This window comes from Quercus lobata, chromosome 4 (genome assembly GCF_001633185.2).
Source record: "Quercus lobata isolate SW786 chromosome 4, ValleyOak3.0 Primary Assembly, whole genome shotgun sequence".
Classification (NCBI taxonomy): Eukaryota; Viridiplantae; Streptophyta; class Magnoliopsida; order Fagales; family Fagaceae; genus Quercus; species Quercus lobata.
In genome coordinates this window covers 13,993,674-14,013,845 of record NC_044907.1, presented here as the reverse complement: position 1 = coordinate 14,013,845, position 20,172 = coordinate 13,993,674, and the positions used below count along the sequence as shown (strand labels likewise).

The 20,172-nt window shown below is 36.1% G+C and overlaps 2 protein-coding genes across 15 annotated transcripts in view; both read left to right on the top strand.

Moving 5' to 3' along the window:
* Nucleotides 1-20,172, top strand: part of LOC115986918 (putative disease resistance protein At3g14460) — an 86,846-nt gene that overhangs the window by 20,956 nt on the left and 45,718 nt on the right. The gene's annotated exons all lie outside the window — the stretch shown is intronic.
* LOC115986920 (putative disease resistance RPP13-like protein 1) lies at nt 909-11,904 on the top strand. 3 transcript variants are annotated; one of them, XR_004090930.1, is made up of 6 exons: nt 909-4,471; nt 4,812-5,110; nt 6,103-6,177; nt 6,297-6,681; nt 7,505-8,086; nt 8,206-8,529. XR_004090930.1 is itself a non-coding variant. In XM_031110348.1 (2 exons), exon 1 carries the CDS (start codon nt 968-970, stop codon nt 4,436-4,438), a length of 3,471 nt encoding a protein of 1,156 aa, XP_030966208.1. In that variant the 5' UTR covers nt 909-967; the 3' UTR covers nt 4,439-4,471; nt 5,925-5,990. The 3 variants fall into 3 exon arrangements, 1 of the variants encoding a protein (XP_030966208.1); XR_004090931.1 differs by lacking the exons at nt 909-4,471; nt 4,812-5,110; nt 6,103-6,177; nt 6,297-6,681 and adding exons at nt 9,905-10,285; nt 11,106-11,343; nt 11,497-11,904 and having other exon boundaries at nt 7,148-8,086; nt 8,206-8,596; XM_031110348.1 differs by lacking the exons at nt 4,812-5,110; nt 6,103-6,177; nt 6,297-6,681; nt 7,505-8,086; nt 8,206-8,529 and adding an exon at nt 5,925-5,990.

The following is a 20,172-nucleotide window of genomic DNA, read 5'->3' as shown; positions in this document are numbered from 1 at the left end:
GAAACAAGTAAGCAACTTCTACTATATTTATTTATTTATTTTCAGGAAGTAAAGTTCATTCCACTAGCTCAAAAACTTGACCCCGCCTTGAATTTTCTTCACATAAAGTTACAAACATTTCTAGAAAAGATGCCCCAATTATTGTAACCCCAATGGAAATAATGGTTACCAAGTACCAACCATTCTACATTAGGATCCTTTCAACCAAAAAGAAAAAAAGAAAAAGAAAAAAAAGAAGACTTGTGATTTTGATCTTTATACTGCTCAAATTACAGAAAACAACACCCCGCTCCAATGCTAACTCAAGGACCAACCATTCTAGGTTCAAAGCTGGATGAGTTTGGGGCTGTTTAGTATGTGATTTTAAGCAACACTTTTCAGTTTTTAAACAACAATACACGTATTTTTACACATTTTTTTATTTACAAATATTTTCAAAAAATACAAACAACGTTACTAGAACAATATTACCAAACAGCCCATTTATTTCCATTACTGCTTCTTTAGTTTATTTGTTAAGTACAGTTTTTTAAAATGTATAAATGTAATTTTGTATAATAAACCCATGAAAATAAACTCAATTAACTAGATAAATTTTCTTTGTCACTCGATCACTTTTTATTTGTTAGCAGGAACCACACAGACTGATAGGCAGCACAGTTGCACAAAGAGCCATATATGTCAAATTCTTTGTCAATTTTTGTGCTTATAACTGTGTCTGGAATGTGGGATCCACCAGAACGCGCAATTATTCATTGACATCAATCAGTGGTTCACATTTGGTTCACACCTAGATTAGTAAACAAAGGACCTTTCAGCTGCACGCCTTAAAAGCAATAGAGGAAGTATTTTAAGAGTTTCTGCAAAACAAAAAAAAACACTTTCACCGATCACATTTCTCTCTCTCTCTTGGTTCTCTTGTTTGCATTCTCTTTCACCACTCACGTCTTTTTGCAAAGAAGAAAGCATGGCTGCAGAGTTTGTGGGTGGAGCAGTTTTCTCTGCATTCCTTCAGGTGGCGTTTGACAGAGTGGCCTCTCGTGACGTTGTCAACTTTCTCAAGGGAAGCAAAGTTATTGAAGGATTGGTGCGAAAGCTGAAGTTAATGCTGATAACTGCTGATTCAGTGCTCAGTGATGCGGAGGAGAAGCAATTTGAATACCCAAATGTGAAACGGTGGCTGAACGAGCTTAAAGATGCTGTTTATGTTGCGGATGACCTCCTCGATGAGATTGCCACTGAAGCCTTACGATCCAAGTCAGAAGCTGAATTTCAAACCAGCACTAGTACGGTATGGGACTTCTTCTCTGCTAATTCATTTGATATACAATCGAAGCTAGAAAAAATTCTGGATAATTTAGAATATATTATAAAACAAAAGGATGTCCTTAGTCTTGTTGCTAGTGTTGCCCTGAAGGATACCCCTGGTCTTAAAGGTATACAATCAAGACCATTGACAACTTCTTGCCCTGAAGAATATGGTGTATTTGGTAGAGACAAGGACAAGGAGGGGATATTTGAGAAGTTCCAATCTAATGGTGCAAGTGTTGATGGGATATGTGTTGTTCCCATAGTGGCTATGGGTGGAGTTGGAAAAACTACTCTTGCTCGGTTTGTTTTCAATGACAAAAGAATAAATGAGAGTTTTGATCTCAAAGCTTGGGTTTGCGTTTCAGAAAATTTTGATAATTTTAGGATAGCAAAAACAATTTTTGAGGAGGTCACTTCCTCTGCTTGTGACAATCAAAACATGAATTTTCTGCAAAATAAAATTAGAGAGAAATTCATGGAGAAGAAAGTTTTCCTCGTTTTAGACGATGTTTGGAATGAGAAATATAGTGATTGGGCTGAGCTACTTAAAGTTTTCAGATGTGGTGCAAAGGAGATTAAGATCATTGTTACTACACGCAGTACAAAAGTCGCATCAAATGTCCGCACTGTTGCAGATTTTTTTCTAAGACAATTATCAGAAAAAGAGTGCTGGTCATTGTTTAAAAAACACACATTTATAAATGGAAAGGCTAGTGATCCAATTCTAGAGGATATTGGTAGGCAAATTGTCCAGAAGTGTAAAGGCTTACCTTTGGCAGCAAAAACACTTGGTGGTTTGCTGCGTTGTCAGCAAGATCCAAAGGAGTGGACAATGATTTTGAAGAGTGATATATGGAATATACCAGAAAAAGAAAGTGACATCCTTCCGGCTCTAAGATTGAGCTACCACTACCTCCCATCACATTTAAAGCATTGCTTTGCTTATTGTTCCATCCTTCCAAAGGGTTATGAATTTAAAAAAGAGGAGTTGGTCTTGTTGTGGATGGCACAAAATTTTTTACAGCAATCCAAAGGAAATGGGAGGATGGAAGAAATAGGTGAACGGTACTTTGATGATCTTGTATCTAGGTCACTTCTTCAACAATCAAGTACTAATGAATCACGTTTCATAATGCATGACCTAGTCAATGACTTGGCAACATTTATATCTGGAGAATTTTGTTTTAGGTTTGTGGAAAATGATGAGTTGAATAAAATAACAGAAAAAACACGTCATTTTTCATATCCTAAAGGTCGATTTGATAACTCTAAGAAATTTGAGTTCCTTTATGAAGCAAAGGGTTTGCGAACCTTCTTGGGAGAAAAACAGTTACTGTTACCATGGGAAAATTATAACTCTGTAGAGAAGATAATGATAGATGATTTGTTGGAGGAATTTAAAACCTTACGGGTGTTATCATTGTCTAGCATGGGAATAAGAGAGTTGCCTAACTCCATTGATAATTTAAAGCACCTTCGTTATTTGAATATTCTTTGCACTAAAATCAGTCACTTACCCGATTCCATATGTAACTTGTATTGTTTGCAAACCTTGATATTGTCACGGTACATCACCAAGTTGCCTACAAACACGAGTAAACTAATCAACTTGCGCCACCTAGATAATAGTGGAGCCAAAATGGAAGAGATGCCACCACATATGGGTAAAATGAAAAATCTCATAAAATTACCTGTTTTTGTTGTGGGCAAACGTGATGATGGGTCCAGTATAAGAGAATTAGTGGAGCTTCAGCATCTTTCTGAAACTTTGTCTCTATTGAACTTGGAAAGCGTTCAATGTATTAATAAAGATACTGCAGAGGTTATATTAAAGAATAAGCAAGATTTATCTGAGTTGAAGTTGGAATGGAAACACGGTCATGGCGCTGAAGATTCAGAAAAGGAAAGAATTATGCTCGAGCAGTTGTGTCCTTGCACAAACTTGAATTCTCTCACCATCACCAATTATGAGGGTACAAGCTTTCCAAAATGGTTAGGAGACTCGTCATTCTCTAAAATGGTGTCCATAGAGCTTCGTGATTGTGATAATTGCTTCTCCTTGCCTCCGCTTGGACAGCTACCTTACCTCAAGAGCCTTGAAATTGAATGTTTTGGTGAAATATCAAGTGTGGGCCCTGAGTTCTACGGGAATACGATTAACCCGTTCAGAGCCCTTGAGTGTTTATCATTTGAAAATATGCTAGAGTGGCAGGAGTGGGTTATATTTGAAGGAGAAGTTTTCTCTTGTCTTCAAAAACTTTATATTGATAATTGTCCCAAGCTTAGTGGGGGTTTGCCCGTTCAACTTCCCTCTTTGACCGAACTTCGTATTAGTCAGTGTAAGCAGCTTGTTGCTTCGCTTCCTAATTCTCCAGCTCTCCATCAATTAGTATGCACAGGGAAAATACAGATTCCACGTGGTCATGACTATCAATCACTTAAAACTGTGTTCATAGCGGGCGGCGGTGATTCAATTTTGTCATTTCTACCAGAGTTTACTTCCCTCTCTCGCTTGGAATTCTTTGAGTGCCTTGATTTAGTTTCCTTTCCCAGCGGAGGACTGCGCGCTCCAAATTTGTCTCAGATTGTAATATTTGTGTGCAGAAATTTAAAGTCACTGCCTGAAGGGATGCATACCCTCCTCCCATCTCTCGTGGGTTTGAAACTGTATGGGTGTCCAAAACTTGAATCTTTTCCCGAGGGAGGTTTGCCCTCCAGCTTAGAAAGTCTTGCCATACACGGGTGTGAGAAACTCATTTCCCGTCGCATGGAATTGGGATTGCAAGGTCTTCACTCTCTCAGAAGTTTCACAATTTCTAATCATTGCAACGAGTTGGAGTCCTTTCCAGAGGAGGCGTTGCTGCCTCCTAATCTTACTGATTTCGCCATCAGTTATTTACCAAATCTAAAATTGCTCAATGGTAAGGGGTTTCAACTCCTTACCTCTCTTAAAAACTTGCGTATTCGGAGCTGCAATAATCTTGACTGCTTACTAGAAGACGTTTTGCCTACCACTCTTTGTGAGCTACATATTTCTGATTGCCACTTGTTGAAAGAACGGTATGGAAATGAGAAAGGGGAGGGCCAGGTCAAGATTGCCCACATCCCCAGAATATGCATACGTTGATTGAGCTATGAGTCGAAGAACGCTTCTGCCCAGGTACTAATTCTCATTTTCATTAACTCCCATCAAGCTACAGTGAAAAGTTTAAATTTTTTTCACCAAAATCATTTTATTTCATCTAACTTTTTAATGCCAAGCTTTGAAGTATCTTTTCTTTTAACTTAATCATAAGCTCTATAGACCATATATCATAAACCACAGGTTTAGTTTTAGTTTTAGTGTGTTATTTAATTATGAATTAAAGAAAAACTCCCCAACATACAGAACTATATACATATATAAAGGAAGCATTAGACCATGCTACAGTTGAAATATTTGAACTGGGTGATTTTCAACATTGTTATATATGCTCATTTCATTGCCTTTTCTTTTGCAGTGTTACTTTTACCTGTAAATAACAAGTGTCTTACACACCCGCTGTCAATTTCATGCCACTGCTAGCTGCTAATCCTTCTACATTGTGTATGAATTCCTAAATGTCAATTCTCCAAAAAAAAAAAAAAAAAAAAAAAAAGACCTCCAAAATATCTGATTAGTCTTCAAGTCACTGTAAAAGCTCATCCTCTACTCTCATTCTTGCCGGTGATGCTCTTGCCTCATTATACATTCACTACATTTCTACTCTAGACTTCTGAAATACAAGACAAAGACTTCTATGGGAATGTTTAAGCTAAGGTAATGCTAATTTCCAGCATATGTATTTGTTGATCAACACATTCATTTAAAAAGTTAAAAACATTTTTTAACAATCAACGAACTGCAAACTACCAATCAATTTGTTTATTGAATTGAGAAAAAAATTATAAAAAAATTGTTCCTTCAAATTATTTTATTAAAGTTTTAGAGGATAAAATAACAAATGGATAATGTATAGTAGTAAATAAAAAAAATTAATTGGCTTTATAATAATTTGTTCAAGGTATGTCATTTATGGCTTGCTGATCCGGGATGCACAAACTTTGGCAAACCGGTTAAGTGGGGTTAGGTTCCAATACGTAGGTAGAGAAAATAACAAAGTTGCTCACAACCTTGCTAGATATGCACGCCATATCACAGGTTATTATGTATGGATGGAGGATGTTCCAACCCATTGTTTGAATGTTTACCAAGCAGACATGCCTTAAGGAATAAAATTCAAGTCATCTTTCTCAAAAAAAAAAAAAAAATATATATATATATATCATGATATTGATACCACAACTTTAGTATTAGACGTTTCAGTTTTTATTTTATTTTATTTTTATTTTTTTAAATTAATTTATAGAAAAACTTCATGGCAACCAGAAAAATGTTCAGATTTATCTATCTATATATATTCCAGAACAAAGTAAAGCTTTCTAGTAGTAAAAATATTTTTGGCACACCTGTGTAAGAGATGCTGTTAGATTTCAACTAGAAGCTCTGGATCCCAAGATTATACTACAGTTGGCATATATTTTTTGAACTAGATGATTTTCAACATGCTCATTCATTGCCTTTTGTTTTATAGGGTCACATTTACTTGTAAATAACATGTGCCTCACACATCTGCTGTCAATTTATGCCACTGCTAGCTATTGATTATTTTGCATTGTATATAAATTTCTAAATCTCTGATATGTTTTCAAGTCACTATGAAATCTCATCCTTTTCTTAATTAAAGAATCATTTACTCTTATTCTTGCTAGGGTTGCTCTTGCCTCACTATACTTTCACTGCGTTTCGACTGTTCCATTTTGAAGTGCAAGACGAATACTTTTGAGGTAATGCAATTTTTCCAGCATATGTATTTGATGAATAATACATTTGTTTTATAAGTTTAGAGTATTTTAAGAAATATTGGGATTTGACTTGGCCAGTTTGGCATGTTGTTTAATATCAGGTAAACTATGTGGCAGTTGATAGCTAGTGCTACTTCTTTACCTTTTTAACAGCCGCTGAATCACACTGATCAAGTGTGGAGAGGGACTTACTCAGGTTTTCTCTTTGGAATTGGTGGTAGATGGGAATATGTGACATCCCCTCCAGAGGATAGGTTGCTGCATTTGGTTCTTTTTTTCTTCTAACCTGAAAGAACTCAAAAGGTTCAGCCAGAATATGACTGCTCTTGCTGTCCTCACCTGTTGGGGCTACCATTACTATCGAGAATTTTAAATGCCATATTGTGTGACAATGGTGCCAAGGCAGAGGGGGGAAAGCTGGCCCAAAGATTGCTGAGATTCTTGTTCCATGATAGATCAAGTCCAAAGATGCCCTGTGATTGTTAGGTTTGTTCAACTGAATTGTGTTTGTTGTTATAAACTTTGAACCTATCATCAAAAATGCTTTTCAAGTCTTTGTCAACTCTGCAAAGTTTTAAGCCTCTAACAAATGCATAAGGGTCAATTGCTTCAAATCATCCCATTGATGAATATAATGATTATAAACCTACCAAATGCATCTCTTGCGATCAATATTTTCGAAGAGCTAAATTTACATTCAGTGAGCCGTAATTATGTATGTCCTGCCAGCATGTTTTGTTTTCTTCAAGTTTGGACAGCCCTATATACTGTATTGTAATGAAGAATAATGTAGAGAATGGTGCCTCATAACTCCAATTCCGGCTCCTAGATTTGAAAGAAAAGATATCCTTTAGGCATTTTACAGGATATCAAGTGTGATTGTGAGTTCATGACACCTTGAGAACTTGATTGTCTTCCATGTGAGTTTGTTTGGATGTCTTCCAAATATTCCTAACTTCATAATTTTTTTTTTGTTACTTTTCCATCGCTCTCCATTATTCAGCTTATCCACTAATTGTTTTCCTTGTACCTATGCGTGCTCAATTATACATTTATTGAATTAACTTGTTGTCATTGTACTTGTATTCCCTTTGATGATGAAATGATACCAAAAAAAGAAGGGAAAAAAGTGACACAAGATTGATCACATCCCTTGCATACATATAGATGACTAAGTCATTTTAGGAGCTAAAATTCCAATTTAACCCAAGCTACTGTTTTACAATTAGGTACATTCCATTCAATTTTATATTAATATAAGTTTATGTGTTGATAAATATATCTGAAAAAGTGTTACTACTTGATGAAGGGCTGGCTGAAGAACGGTGTCATAATCTGTTTCTGCCTTGAGATCAAGCACTTTTTAGGTGTTGTCTTTTGTTGAAGGAATGGTTCCATTAAGAAGAAGGGCAAAGAATGGAGCAAGAATGCCCATTTTCTTCAACATATTAATTGATGATGAAGTGATCATGTGGCCTGAAGGGATGCACACCTCCTCTGTAAGAGATGCTGTCAGATGTTTTTCAACCAAAGGCTTTGGATCCCAAGATTATGCTACAGTTGACATATAGTTTTTGAACTATGTGATTTTCAACATGCTCATTCATTGCCTTTTGTTTTGTGTGGTCAATTTTACTTGTAAATAAGTGCCTCACACACCCGCTGCCAATTTATGCCACTACTAGCTGCCAGTCCCTTGCATTGTACATAAATTCCTAAATCTCTGATATATTTTCAAGTCACTATGAAAGCTCATCCTTTTTTTTAATTTGAGAATCATTTACTCTCATTCTTGCCAGAGCTGCTCTTACCTCATTATACTTTCACTGCATTTCTACTTTGCACTTTTGAAGTGCAAGACAAATATTTTTGAGGGAATGATTAACCCAAGGTAATGCAATTTTTCCAGAATATGTATTTGATGATTAATACATTTGTTTTATAAGTTTAGATTATTTTAAGAAATATTGGGATTTGACTTGGCCCTTTTGGCATGTTGTTTGATCTCAGGTAAACTATGTGATGGTTGATAGCTAGTGCTACTTCTTTACCTTCTAACAGCAGCTGAAACGCACTAATCAAGTGTGGAGAGGGACTTGCTCAGGCTTTCTCTTTGAAATTTTGGAACCGGTGGTAGATGGGAAGATGTGAAGTTCCCTCCGGGGGATAGGTTGCTGCTTTTGGTTCCTTTTCTCTTCCTAACTTGAAAGAGCTCAAAAGGTTCAACATGTGACTGCTCTTGCTTTCCTCACTTGTTGGGGCTATGACTAGCACCAAGAATTTTAAAATGTCCTATTGTGTGACAATGGTGCCAGAGGCAGAGGGGGGAAAGCTGGCACAGGATTGCTGAGATGCTTGTTCCATGACAGATCAAAGTCTAGAGATGCTCTGTGATTGTTAGGTTTGTTCAACTGATTTGTGATTGTTGGTATAAACTTTGAACCTGTCATTTGTTGGTATAAAATTTGGACCTATCATCATAAATGCTTTTTAAGTCTTTGTCAACTCTGCAAAGTTTTAAGCCTCTGACAATATTAGCATAAGGGACATTTGCTTCAAATCATCCCATTGATGAATAGAATGATAATAGACCTACCAAATGCATCTCTTTCAATCAACATTTTTGAAGAGCTAATGTTACTTTCAATGAGCTGCAATTATGTTTGTCTTGCCAGCATGTTCTGTTTTTTTAATGAAGAATAATGTAGAAAAACTCCCGTACAAAGACTTTTTTGAATGTTTAAAGCTAAGGTAATTCTAAATTTCCAGCATATGTATTTGTTGATCAACACATTCATTTAAAAAGTCAAAAGCATTTTTTAACAATCAACGAACTGCAAACTACCAATCAATCTGTTTATTGAATTAAGAAAAAAATTATAAAAAATTGTTCCTCCAAATTATTGATTAAAGTTTTCGAGGATAAAATAAAAAATGGATAATGTGTAGTAGTAAATAAAAAAAAATTAATTGGTTTTATAATAATTTGTTCAAGGTATGTCATTTATGGTTATAAATGCCTTATCCTATGCTCTACAGACCGTATATCATGATAGTGATACCACAACTTTAGTATTAGACGTTTTAGTTTTTTTTTTTTTTTTTAAATTAATTTATAGAAAAACTTCACGGCATCCAGAAATATGTTCAAATTTATCTATCTATATATATTCCAGAACAAAGTAAAGCTTTCTAGTAGTAAAAATATTTTTGGTACACCTATGTAAGAGATGCTGTTAGATGTTTTTCAACCAGAGGCTCTGGATCCCAAGATTATGCTACAGTTGACATATAGTTTTTGAACTAGGTGATTTTCAACATGCTCATTCATTGCCTTCTGTTTTGCAGGGTCACATTTGCTTGTAAATAACATGTGCCTCACACATCCGTTGTCAATTTATGCCACTACTAGTTGCTGGTCCTTTTGCATTGTATATAAATTTCTAAATCTCTGATATGTTTTCAAGTCACTGTAAAATCTCATCCTTTTCTTAATTAAAGAATCATTTACCCTCATTCTTGTTGGAGCTGCTCTTGCCTCATTATACTTTTACTGCATTTCTATTGTGCAGTTTTGAAGTGCAAGACAAATACTTTTGAGATAATGCAATTTTTCCAGCATATGTATTTGATGAATTATACATTTGTTTTATAAGTTAAGAGATACTGGGATTTGACTTGGCCAGTTTGGCATTCTGTTTAATCTCAGGTAAACTATGCAGTTGATAGCTAGTGCTGCTTCTTTACCTTCTAACGGCCGCTGAATCACACTGATCAAGTGTGGAGAGGGACTTACTCAGGCTCTCTTTGGAATTGGTGGTAGATGGGAAGATGTGACGTCCCCTCCAAAGGATGGGTTGCTGCATTTGGTTCTTTTTTTCTTGCTAACTTGAAAGAGCTCAAAAGGTTCAGCCAGCATATGACTGCTCTTGCTGTCCTCACCTGTAGGGGCTACCATTACTAGCAAGAATTTTAAATGCCCTATTGTTTGACAATGGTGCCAGAGGCAGTGGGGGGAAAGCTAGCCCAAAGATAACTGAGATTCTTGTTCCATGACAGATCAAGTCTAGAGATGCCTTGTGATTGTTAGGTTTGTTCAACTGCATTGTGTTTGTTGTTATAAACTTTGAACCTATCATCATAAATGCTTTTTAAGTCTTTGTCAACTTTGCAAAGTTTTAAGCCTCTGACAAATGCATAAGTCACTATTGCTTTAAATCATCCCATTGATGAATACAAAGATTATAAACCTACCAAATGCATCTCTTTCGATCAATATTTTCAAAGAGCTAAATGTACATTCAATGAGCCGCAAATATGTATGTCCTGCCAGCATGTTCTGTTTTCTTCAAGGTTGGACTGCCCTATGTACTGTATTGTAATGAAGAATAATGTAGAGAATGGTCCCTCATAGCTCCGATTCCAGCTCCTAGATTTGAAAGAAAAGATATCCTTTAGGCATTTTATAGGATATCAAGTGTGATTGTGAGTTCATGACACCTTGAGAACTTGATTGTCTTCCATGTGAGTTTGTTTGGATGTCTTCTGAATATTCCTAACTTCATACTTTTTTTGATACTTTTCAATTGCTCTCCATTGTTCATCTTATCCACTAATTCTTTTCCTTGTACCTGTGTGCGCTCAAGTGTACATTTATTGAATTAACTTGTTGTCATTGTACTTGTATTTCCTTTGATGATGAAATGATACCAAAAAAAGAAGGGAAAAAAGTGACGCAACATTGATCACATCCCCTGCATACATATGGATGAGTAATTCATTTTAGGAGCTAAAATTCCAATTTAACCCAAGCTGCTGTTTTACAGTTAGGTACATTCCATTCAATTTTATATAAATATAAGTTTTTTTGTTAATAAATATATCTGAAAAAGTGTTACTACTTGATGAAGGGTTGGCTGAAGAACAGTGTCCTAATCTGTTTCTGCCTTGAGATCAAGCACTTTTTAGGTGTTGTCCTTTGTTGAAGGAATGGTTCTATTAAGAAGAAGGGCAAAGAATGGAGCAAGAATGCCCATTTTCTTCAGTATATTAGTTGATGATGAAGTGATCATGCGGCTGAAAGTGTAGAAAGAGTCCTCATTTGCTGTTTTCTTCATTCACTTGGCATCATTTAAATATTAGAGTCAGGTACATAAATGTTCGACTAAAACCATTTAGTTCTCAAATTGATTTAGTACCTTCTATTATTGGATAGTTTAACTGATGTTAATTATGATGAATTAGAACACTTTCCAGCTTCCTTCACTATTTTGGATAATCAAATTTATCTGACATGAGTAGGTATGAAAGGCTGAAACAAGAACAAGCCCATACAAAATCAGGAAGTGGTCGGCAATTCTTCTGCTTTATTATGTGTGCTTCTATTGAAATTTGATTAAAAGGAAATCATTTCCTTCAGAAAAAAATATCAAGTATGAACCAGGATCTTGAAATTTCTTCTTCATTATTTCTTTGTGAAATATCAAGCAAATGTTTTGAGATAATAATTTTGTTCCTTTTGCACATAATTCTTGAATTCAAATTATATTTTCTAAACCTTGGCATATGCTTGACAAGAGGAGGCTGGGAAATTCAGGAGAAACTTATCATATCATCGAAAGAGTATTGGTGGTGGTAGCATTCCAAAGCTCACCAAGTACTCCATCCTAGTTTATGCTAGACTAACCCTTCATTTATGCACTTCCAAGTTTCAAATCCTTTGAATCTTTTTCCTTATTTATTTATTTATTTATTTGAAAAAGGTTAAGAAATGATAGACATCAGCTTAACTTTTTGGTAGTACTCGCTAAAAATTTTCCTTACCATCACTAGTCCTAATATTTTATTTTGTGCAGCCCATGAACAAGGCAAATGTTTCGGATTTCTCAACTCACCACCAGTAAATGCCCTTGTTTGGGTGTGGATGGGTTTGGTATCTCATCAACTGATGAATGAATTTGAGCAATCCAGTGATGTAACATCCTCAAGAGATTTTTAGAGACACATCTACCGATATGTTTCTTCTGATTAGTCCTAGGTAAAATCCTTTAATTTTCTAACAGAAGCTTATAGAAGTGCAATTCTTATGTTGAATTTTAAAAAATTGAAGCAGTAGTTCTGATGAGAAATAAGTGGGCTTGCAAGTCATGGAATGAATAAAATCCATAATGATAATGAACTAAATAGGGGCTAGCTCATTTATTTCAAACTATTGCTTTGATTTATCATTGTTTTAAAAATAGAAAAGCATTTCTGAACAAATCCTTCTCTTGTTAAAGAATTTCTTCTTCAATTTGACAAACCAATCTTGGCAAATTTTGGTGCTTGATAACGCTGAGTTATATCCCATCTTAAAAAATTGTTGATTTCCATAGCATTTGAATGTAAATATCCATGATCAAAAGTGAATTTATCAATGCATTTCAGAAAATAAAAATAGTGCATTTATTTATCTTATTTTACTAAAGTGGGGGTAAGGGAATGAAATATTGTATATTTTCTTATTTTCAACTTAGGAATGATATATTTTATATTTCATATGCCCAGTTTAATCCAAATAACATCATCAAATGCAACAAACACACTGTCTATGGATGGATTTGGGCTCATAGACTCTCTTCAAGATTTTGGTATTGGTGGACATGAAGATTTGAAGTCCTAACTAGAGGAAATGTTGCTACTTTTCTTTTTCCTCCTCCTAACTACAAACAGTTCATAGGTTCAGCAAGTCACTCCTCTTGCCATGGTTGCTTTCGTCACCAGTAGGAACTAACCAACTCTCTTTTTCACATCTAGAATTTTATATTGTCTTATGCTACTACAATGGTGCCTGAAAGAAACTGGGAAAGCTGGCTGTTGACCTAAGATCTCTCAACTCTCGTTCCTTGAATATAGCTAAAAGAGATTAGATTAATTCAAACTAAAATTATATAGGGTGTGATTAGACGTTAGAACAATATATAAAAAAATCAAATGTGAGTAGTCAAATATTACATTCTTATATTTATCTTATTGAAAATACAAAACCATCTAATTTCATCAACTAAACCACCATTAAAATCTCAAACTTTTTTACACGCAACCACACACATGCATGCGCACACACATTTGAATGACTTATAGATAGAACATCCCCATCTATCTTAATATCCTCTTCCATGCTGAGGCTGCTTTCATGTTGCATAGAAGGTCTATCAGTGTCCATGGTATTGAACACAGTTTTTGAATTTTGTTGATTGTTTTGTCCTGAGTAGGTCATATAATGCTCAAATTGATGACTCATGTATCGTTCCTGACATCAATAAAAGTACGAGTCTCAACTTTAGAATTTAGTTAATTTTGCAATTATGGGTAACATAAAAATAAATTAAAAAAAAAAAAAACAACAACGTTAAGAAAAAGGTCCTAGATAATAGATTAAACCATCACCCTGTGTTGATGCAAGATATAGATTAGATTTAAAACATTATTATCACGATTTTCGTTTGTTCTAATAAGTACTACTGTTTACTCAAAAAAAAAAAAATCAGAATTGCTTTCTAACTCGATAATTGGCAATCCTTCATTAGCAAAATTTAGTGGACCTTCAAGCAATTTCCTTAATGGACCATTGGGACTCTAGTGATCCAAAGTAAAAAAACTCACCAAAGCCTATGATACATCACCCACTCTTACACTCCGGCCCAACTTCTAAAATGATTGGTGAGATATTTATACTCCATAATATCTGAGCCCATAAAAATTACAAAATATAATACAAATGGACTCATTGTCACGGCCCAATAAGAAAAACACACAAAAAAAAAAAAAAAAAAAAAAAAAAAAAAAAAAAAAAAAAAAAAAAAGAAGTTGTCTGTATCGTAATCAATCTCAGTGGACCTGAAGCCCATGCCTGAGATGTGCAAAATCTCCTTCTATACTATTGAATATTTTTGGAATGTTTTTACTTTTTCCACAGAAAGTGTGCGGGGAAGATGTCGGTAGGGTAAAGCAAAAAGGAAAAGAAAAACAACTATAATAATATTAATATTAAGAATTGTTGTACATAATATGTAAGCAAAACATTATTAGAAGGTAAGAATAATTAGCATTTGATCCTCCAATTGAAAGCATAACCATGCAGGCAAGTAACGGATAAAAAAAGGTTAACACGTTTATCTCTTAGTACGGCCTATCTGAGTGAAGAAACATCTTCCAAATCAAGCGAAGATGTTTAACCCTGTAGAAGTGCATTACTTTTCCTTGGTTAAATTCACTCTTCTTTCCCTATGTTTAAGTCTCTAAGCATTGCAAGTGAAGGAGAAACTTTCAGTTCTTTGCAAACTTCTATTCAAAATCCATGCACTCCTTTATCAAAAGTTCTTATCCGTAGTATCTTTTGTAGATCTTCTTGTTGGCTCTTAACGACCATTAATTCTGTGGATCTTCCAAGTCGGGGCAGGGACTCAACTATATATTCAAGTTTGCTTACTGATTTTTAACTTAAAATTTTCATCATCATTTTTGTAAACTTATAGTGATGTTTTGGCTTTGTTTTTGAACACCACCTTAATTTGTTTGTGCACATTTGATTTGAGATTATGTTTGGAAGCTTTATCATGTTTTGGTGCTCTAGATAAAGTTTACATTTACACAATGGTCTAAATCTAGTAAGTAATAACAAGCACTTCAAAAACCATTATTGCTCATTCAATTTTTATTATCCAGAAGAAAAAAAAAAAGTATAATACCCTAGCATTTTATCCCAGTTTCTGCATGCAGGCCTTGAAATAGACTAATTATAGGAAGAGATTGAAAAATATGCAAAGCCTAAAATGAAGGCTAAAGTTGGCCTTGCAACAAGATGCGTAATCCAAACTCATTAACTAAGAGAAGTTGAAATAGAGCAAGAATTTTAGTAGTGAGCGTGATTAGTATTAACGGAAGATGTTACTATTTTGTTAAACTAGGATAGGGTGCTCATCAAACTTCAAGGTTCTAACATGTTACTATTTTGTTCTAACTTGTATGGTACCTCTGCATTTGTGAAATTGAGATTCAAATATAAGGATTATTTATTATTTTTAATGTCCTTCCTAATAGGGATTATTAAAGGGTTTTTTTTTTTTTTTTTTTTTTTTTTTTTTTTTTTTTTTTTTTTTTTATAAATAAAGAATAAACAAAGTTTTGTTGGTGGACGGGTCGTGTTTGTGTTCATGTTGTCTTGAAGCAGGTGTACTCTATTATGTTCACCAGTCCTAACTTAACTCATTTAATTATTATCTTAAAATCCCTTAATCCTACTACATCTCATTTACTAATCCAGTTAACACAACGCAACCTACGTAATATGCTTAATAATTATCTAAAGTGGCAGTGTTCATGTTCGTATAGTTGCACCCCTGCTTCAAACTCAAATCACACCCAAAAAAACCCACCCCCCAAACAACTAAACCCATGCACCATCACCGATGAACCCAAATTCATCATCATCGATTCCATGAGATAGCCCCACCACAAGATCGGTGTCATCATCCCTTCAAGCAAATCAGAGAAGTATAAAAAAAAATGAGAGATCGGATTTGATACACACAAACAACGGTTCACATACATAGAAAATACACAACACCCAAACAGCTCAAGGATCACAAACCCCACCCAAAAACACCAGAAAATTCAACAAAACCCACCTCTTCTCAAACCCAAACCCATCATCAACAAGACCCACAAACAGAAAACCACCACCACCACCAATTCAGAAAAAAAACCCACATAGAAAATACCAAATCAAACCTTCAATGTTGATCCACACCAAAACCCACGAATCACCACTTACCCACACCACGGCGCCGCCGCAAAGACCACGAGAGAGAGAAGGGAGAGACTCCAACGCCGATCCACACCAAAATCCACACGTCGTCTAGGACCCTTTGGCTTATAGATCGAAGAGTGGGTTTGAGGTTTTGAGCAAATGAGAATCAGATAAGGAGATGTTTGTTGGTCTCGGGTTTTAGAGAGAAAAGTGAGATGAGAGATGAGATGCCATCTTTGAGGTGGTGTTGGCTCAAGTTCACCATGGAGGAGCATGGAGGCTCTACTCCGTTTAGATCGGTGAGATCGAAGACAGAAGAGAGTGATTTTCAGTGAGAAGAGTTGATGGTTGAGGAGGCTTAGACTTAGGCTGATCGAAGATAGAGTCATGGAGGCTCGGCCATGCTTGGTGTTTGGTTTCTGGAGAAAGCACAAGATCGGACAAACAGAGAGAAGGGAGAGCTCGGCGTGAAGGGTGAGAAGAAGAAAAGAAAAAAAAAATTGTTTAATTAAACGGTGCACAGACGGTGTTAGTGACTAAGGACCAAATTGGTCACTTTTTAAAACCTTTGGATTTGCTTGGTAATACCCCAAACCTCAGGGGTAGTTAGTGAAATTTACCCTTTAGTAATTATTGCTAAAAGGCACCAATCCTTAGGGCATCGGGCTCAGTAATGACCTAAACATATACATGTGAAGCATTGGATTTCTTCATTAACTTTGAGGTAGAATCCTGCTTCATTGAGTGTCATATGAATCAGCAAAGTTTTCTTAAGTACAGTAATTAGGTTTTTTCCGGTTATTTTTACTAGTTTAAACAATTTCAAACATTGGACTGTATTTTTGGATGGATCATTTGAAGACCAGATGTTTCTAAGATGGGATCGTAGCGGTGTTGCCAAAGTAAATAAATAATAAAGCAACTGAATTATAAAGGAAATATGTGTGAAGTGATCATTAAGGATGGTGAAGTGCTAGGCTGCGAAGCATAAGATTGTGATTTGACTCTGGTGAGTGGCCACTTGAAAGTATTTGAGGATAGCCACCCCTCCTAGAATCCCACTTATAGGAACTAGCACTAGGAAATGGCCTTTATTATATGAACTGGTATAAAAGATCTTCATAGTTTTTTTCATTGTGTATCAACCTTCTGGCTGATAGCTTTGTTAACTTTCTACCCAACAAATGTTTGTTACCCTTGAAAAAGTGTACGTTGTAACAGCATTGTAACGGTCATATTGACTGATTTGACTTCAATCTTAAATGCTGTCCTTAATACTATAATGTGGGAATAAAAGAGAGGAATAGTTGTAGCTCGAGGGATCATTTGGGGGATTAGGAAAAACTTACCAACCAATATTTGAATTGGACAGTTTTTGGAATAGAGCAAATTGAAGTGTGGAGGACAATGCTTTTGGCTAAGGAAGTCTATGGCTGTAATTCTGTAAATGACTCTTATTTCCTCAAAGCTATATTACTGCCCTTTGGCATTTAATTATAATTCTGTATATGACTCTTTTGTGATTGTCTGCAATCTGCATTAGCCAATAGCCGCAGCATCACTTTGTGCCAAATATCTATCAGGTTTATGTCCGTTGATAAGTACATCCAAAGACTTGTGATCCTGGAGGGCTAAAAAGATTACAAATCTACAAATATATTTCTGAAATGCGCACACATAACTGAATAAATATATATATATATATATATATATATATATATATATATATATATATATATATATATTCCCTTTGTTGAGAGGAGGAGCCTTAATTCATATTAAACCAGATTGATCTTTGGGTTTTATGATCAAATATATATTACTACTCTTTGGGTTTCAAATTATATAGAAAAACACTTGGAGTGGTAGTCACTCTGGAGTTAAATTCATGGTGGGTAAGAGTACTACTGGTTTATGATAGTTTGTGAAGACAATAAAAGTTAAGGTAGACAGACCCATTCAAACAAACCTGCCATAAGTGACGGTACTAAATTAATGGATGATAAAAAACAAGACGACGGGTAGAGGCACCGGACGAAGAGTTCACATGACGAATGGTCCCCTATAGGGGATGGATGATCCTCCATGGTGGACGGATTCTAGGTACACGGGCACAAGGTTGACAGATATCAAGGCCACGTGGCACCCACATGGCTTAAGTGAACTCCAAGGAATCCTAAATGGAAATATCTTGCACCCTACGATTGACCTTGGTCAATGGAATTCCTATATGGGAAGAATCCTGCAAAATATGTACATTGATTAGGATCTTTCCCATAAGGAAACATCTTCTTGCCCAAGAAATAGAAGTCGATTCTACACCACTATAAAAACCCCAAGCCCTCAAAAAACAAGGTACACATAACTTACCCCAGCTCTAGCACTCTAGAGTGGTGAAAGTTCTCTGACTTAACCTTTAGAGGATATTTGGCCAGTACCATACCGGTACTCTCTATAGGGTCTTCTTTTTTTGTGTTGTGTAGGTTTTGTCTCAAGTACGTGAGGATCATGTAGCTTACTGACGATTTTTGGCATCATTAGTTGGCGCCATCTGTGGGAAACGAAAGAGAGGAAGTAAGCCATACTACCACTTCCTGGACAAAAGGTTGCATGGTACTTACTCGCTCGATGGTGACCACCAATAATAATCAAAGGGATGAACCACGCACCACTGCCCTTGAGCGACAGGTTTAGACTCTCACAACAGCTGTAGAATGCCTCACCAAGCAAAATAATGACCTAGAGGAGCAACTGCGCCAAAAGAACGCAGCGCTTAACACCTAGGAGAAGGACTAAGAAGGTACCAGCACTAAGAGAAGGAACCAAAAGGGGCCAGAAGGCAGCAACTCTCCAAGCAGACGAGAGCGGTAGGACACAAGCTGCCCATCCGCCAAGATACTGCTCCACCATACATGGTCATGGAGATGTAGATGATGAAGGAGAGGATGGACTTCATGATGTACGTCCTTAGAGGACGGGTGTCAAGCAACCTCAATGAGTTAGTCCATCAGATGGACTCGCCTTTTACCTCACCCGTCACTTCGTTCCCCCTTCCACCGAAGTTTCGTATACCACGGGTAGAAGCCTACGACTGGTCAAAGGATCCCTCAGATCATCTAGAGTCGTTCAAAACCCTCATGCACTTGCAAGGCATGGCGGAAAAAATCATGTGCCGAGCCTTCCCAACTACGTTGAAGGGTCTAGCGAGGGTATGGTTTAGTAGGCTAATGCCCAACTTCATTAGTACCTTCAAGGAGCTAAGCGCGTAGTTTGCCTAGCACTTTATAGGGGGTGATGGTGTATTAGAGAATAGACCAACTCCAAGTTCATCCATAAAGGTCGTCTAGGGCAAGAATATAAAAAACAAACTTTGAATGGAGAACTCATCCATGACAAGGTCGTCCATCCATAAAAATGTTTGGACGACCTTTATACGTCCCAACTCTACACAAGTTTTAGACGACCTCCACATTCCTATTTCAGAGCACAAGTAAAAATTGAGGTTCACTTCTACGTACCGCTACCAATGACGGTTATAGAAAATAAGATTAAACAATGTAACTTCCAAGGCAGTTATGGAAGTTAATTCCGAATCTCCTGACCGCCTCAATGATAGAGGAAGTTATCAGACAAGTAATCGCCCTGTGTACTATATAAACACTCCTCTATGTAAAAAAATAGGGTAAGTGAATCCTTTTACACAATTCCCAGAAGTTTGGAATTCCAGATTTTGTAAGAGAGAAACTAACTTCATCGGAGGAGGAGTTTTGGCCGGTCAACCCCAATCTCCTTTGATCCCTTATTTTCCTTTTTCAGGCCCTTCAAATCATTCAAGCCTGAAGCATCCAGTCTACTGATTTTCAGAGCATTATCAGGGGGCACAAGTATAAGAAGTCCACTATGTGCCTAATGAGTATCAAGCAATGGGAGGAGGAAATGCTGAGATCATAATCCACTTTAACAAGGAGTTCCTCTCAATTGATGAGGCTAACGACAAGATACTAGTGGCTACATTTACCAATGGGTTATCGAAGGGGAAGTTTTTGTTTTCCTTATACAAAAACGCCTGAAAACCATGTCGAATGTACTTTACAGGGCTACTAAGTACATGAACGCGGAAAACATGCTATTGGCCCAAGAAGAGGGAAAGACAAGAGGATGCACGACAAGATAGGGGACGGAAGATG

Excerpts from the sequence above, each read along its gene's own strand:
- LOC115986920 (XM_031110348.1), top strand. The coding sequence starts at position 968 with ATGGCTGCAGAGTTTGTGGGTGGAGCAGTTTTCTCTGCATTCCTTCAG.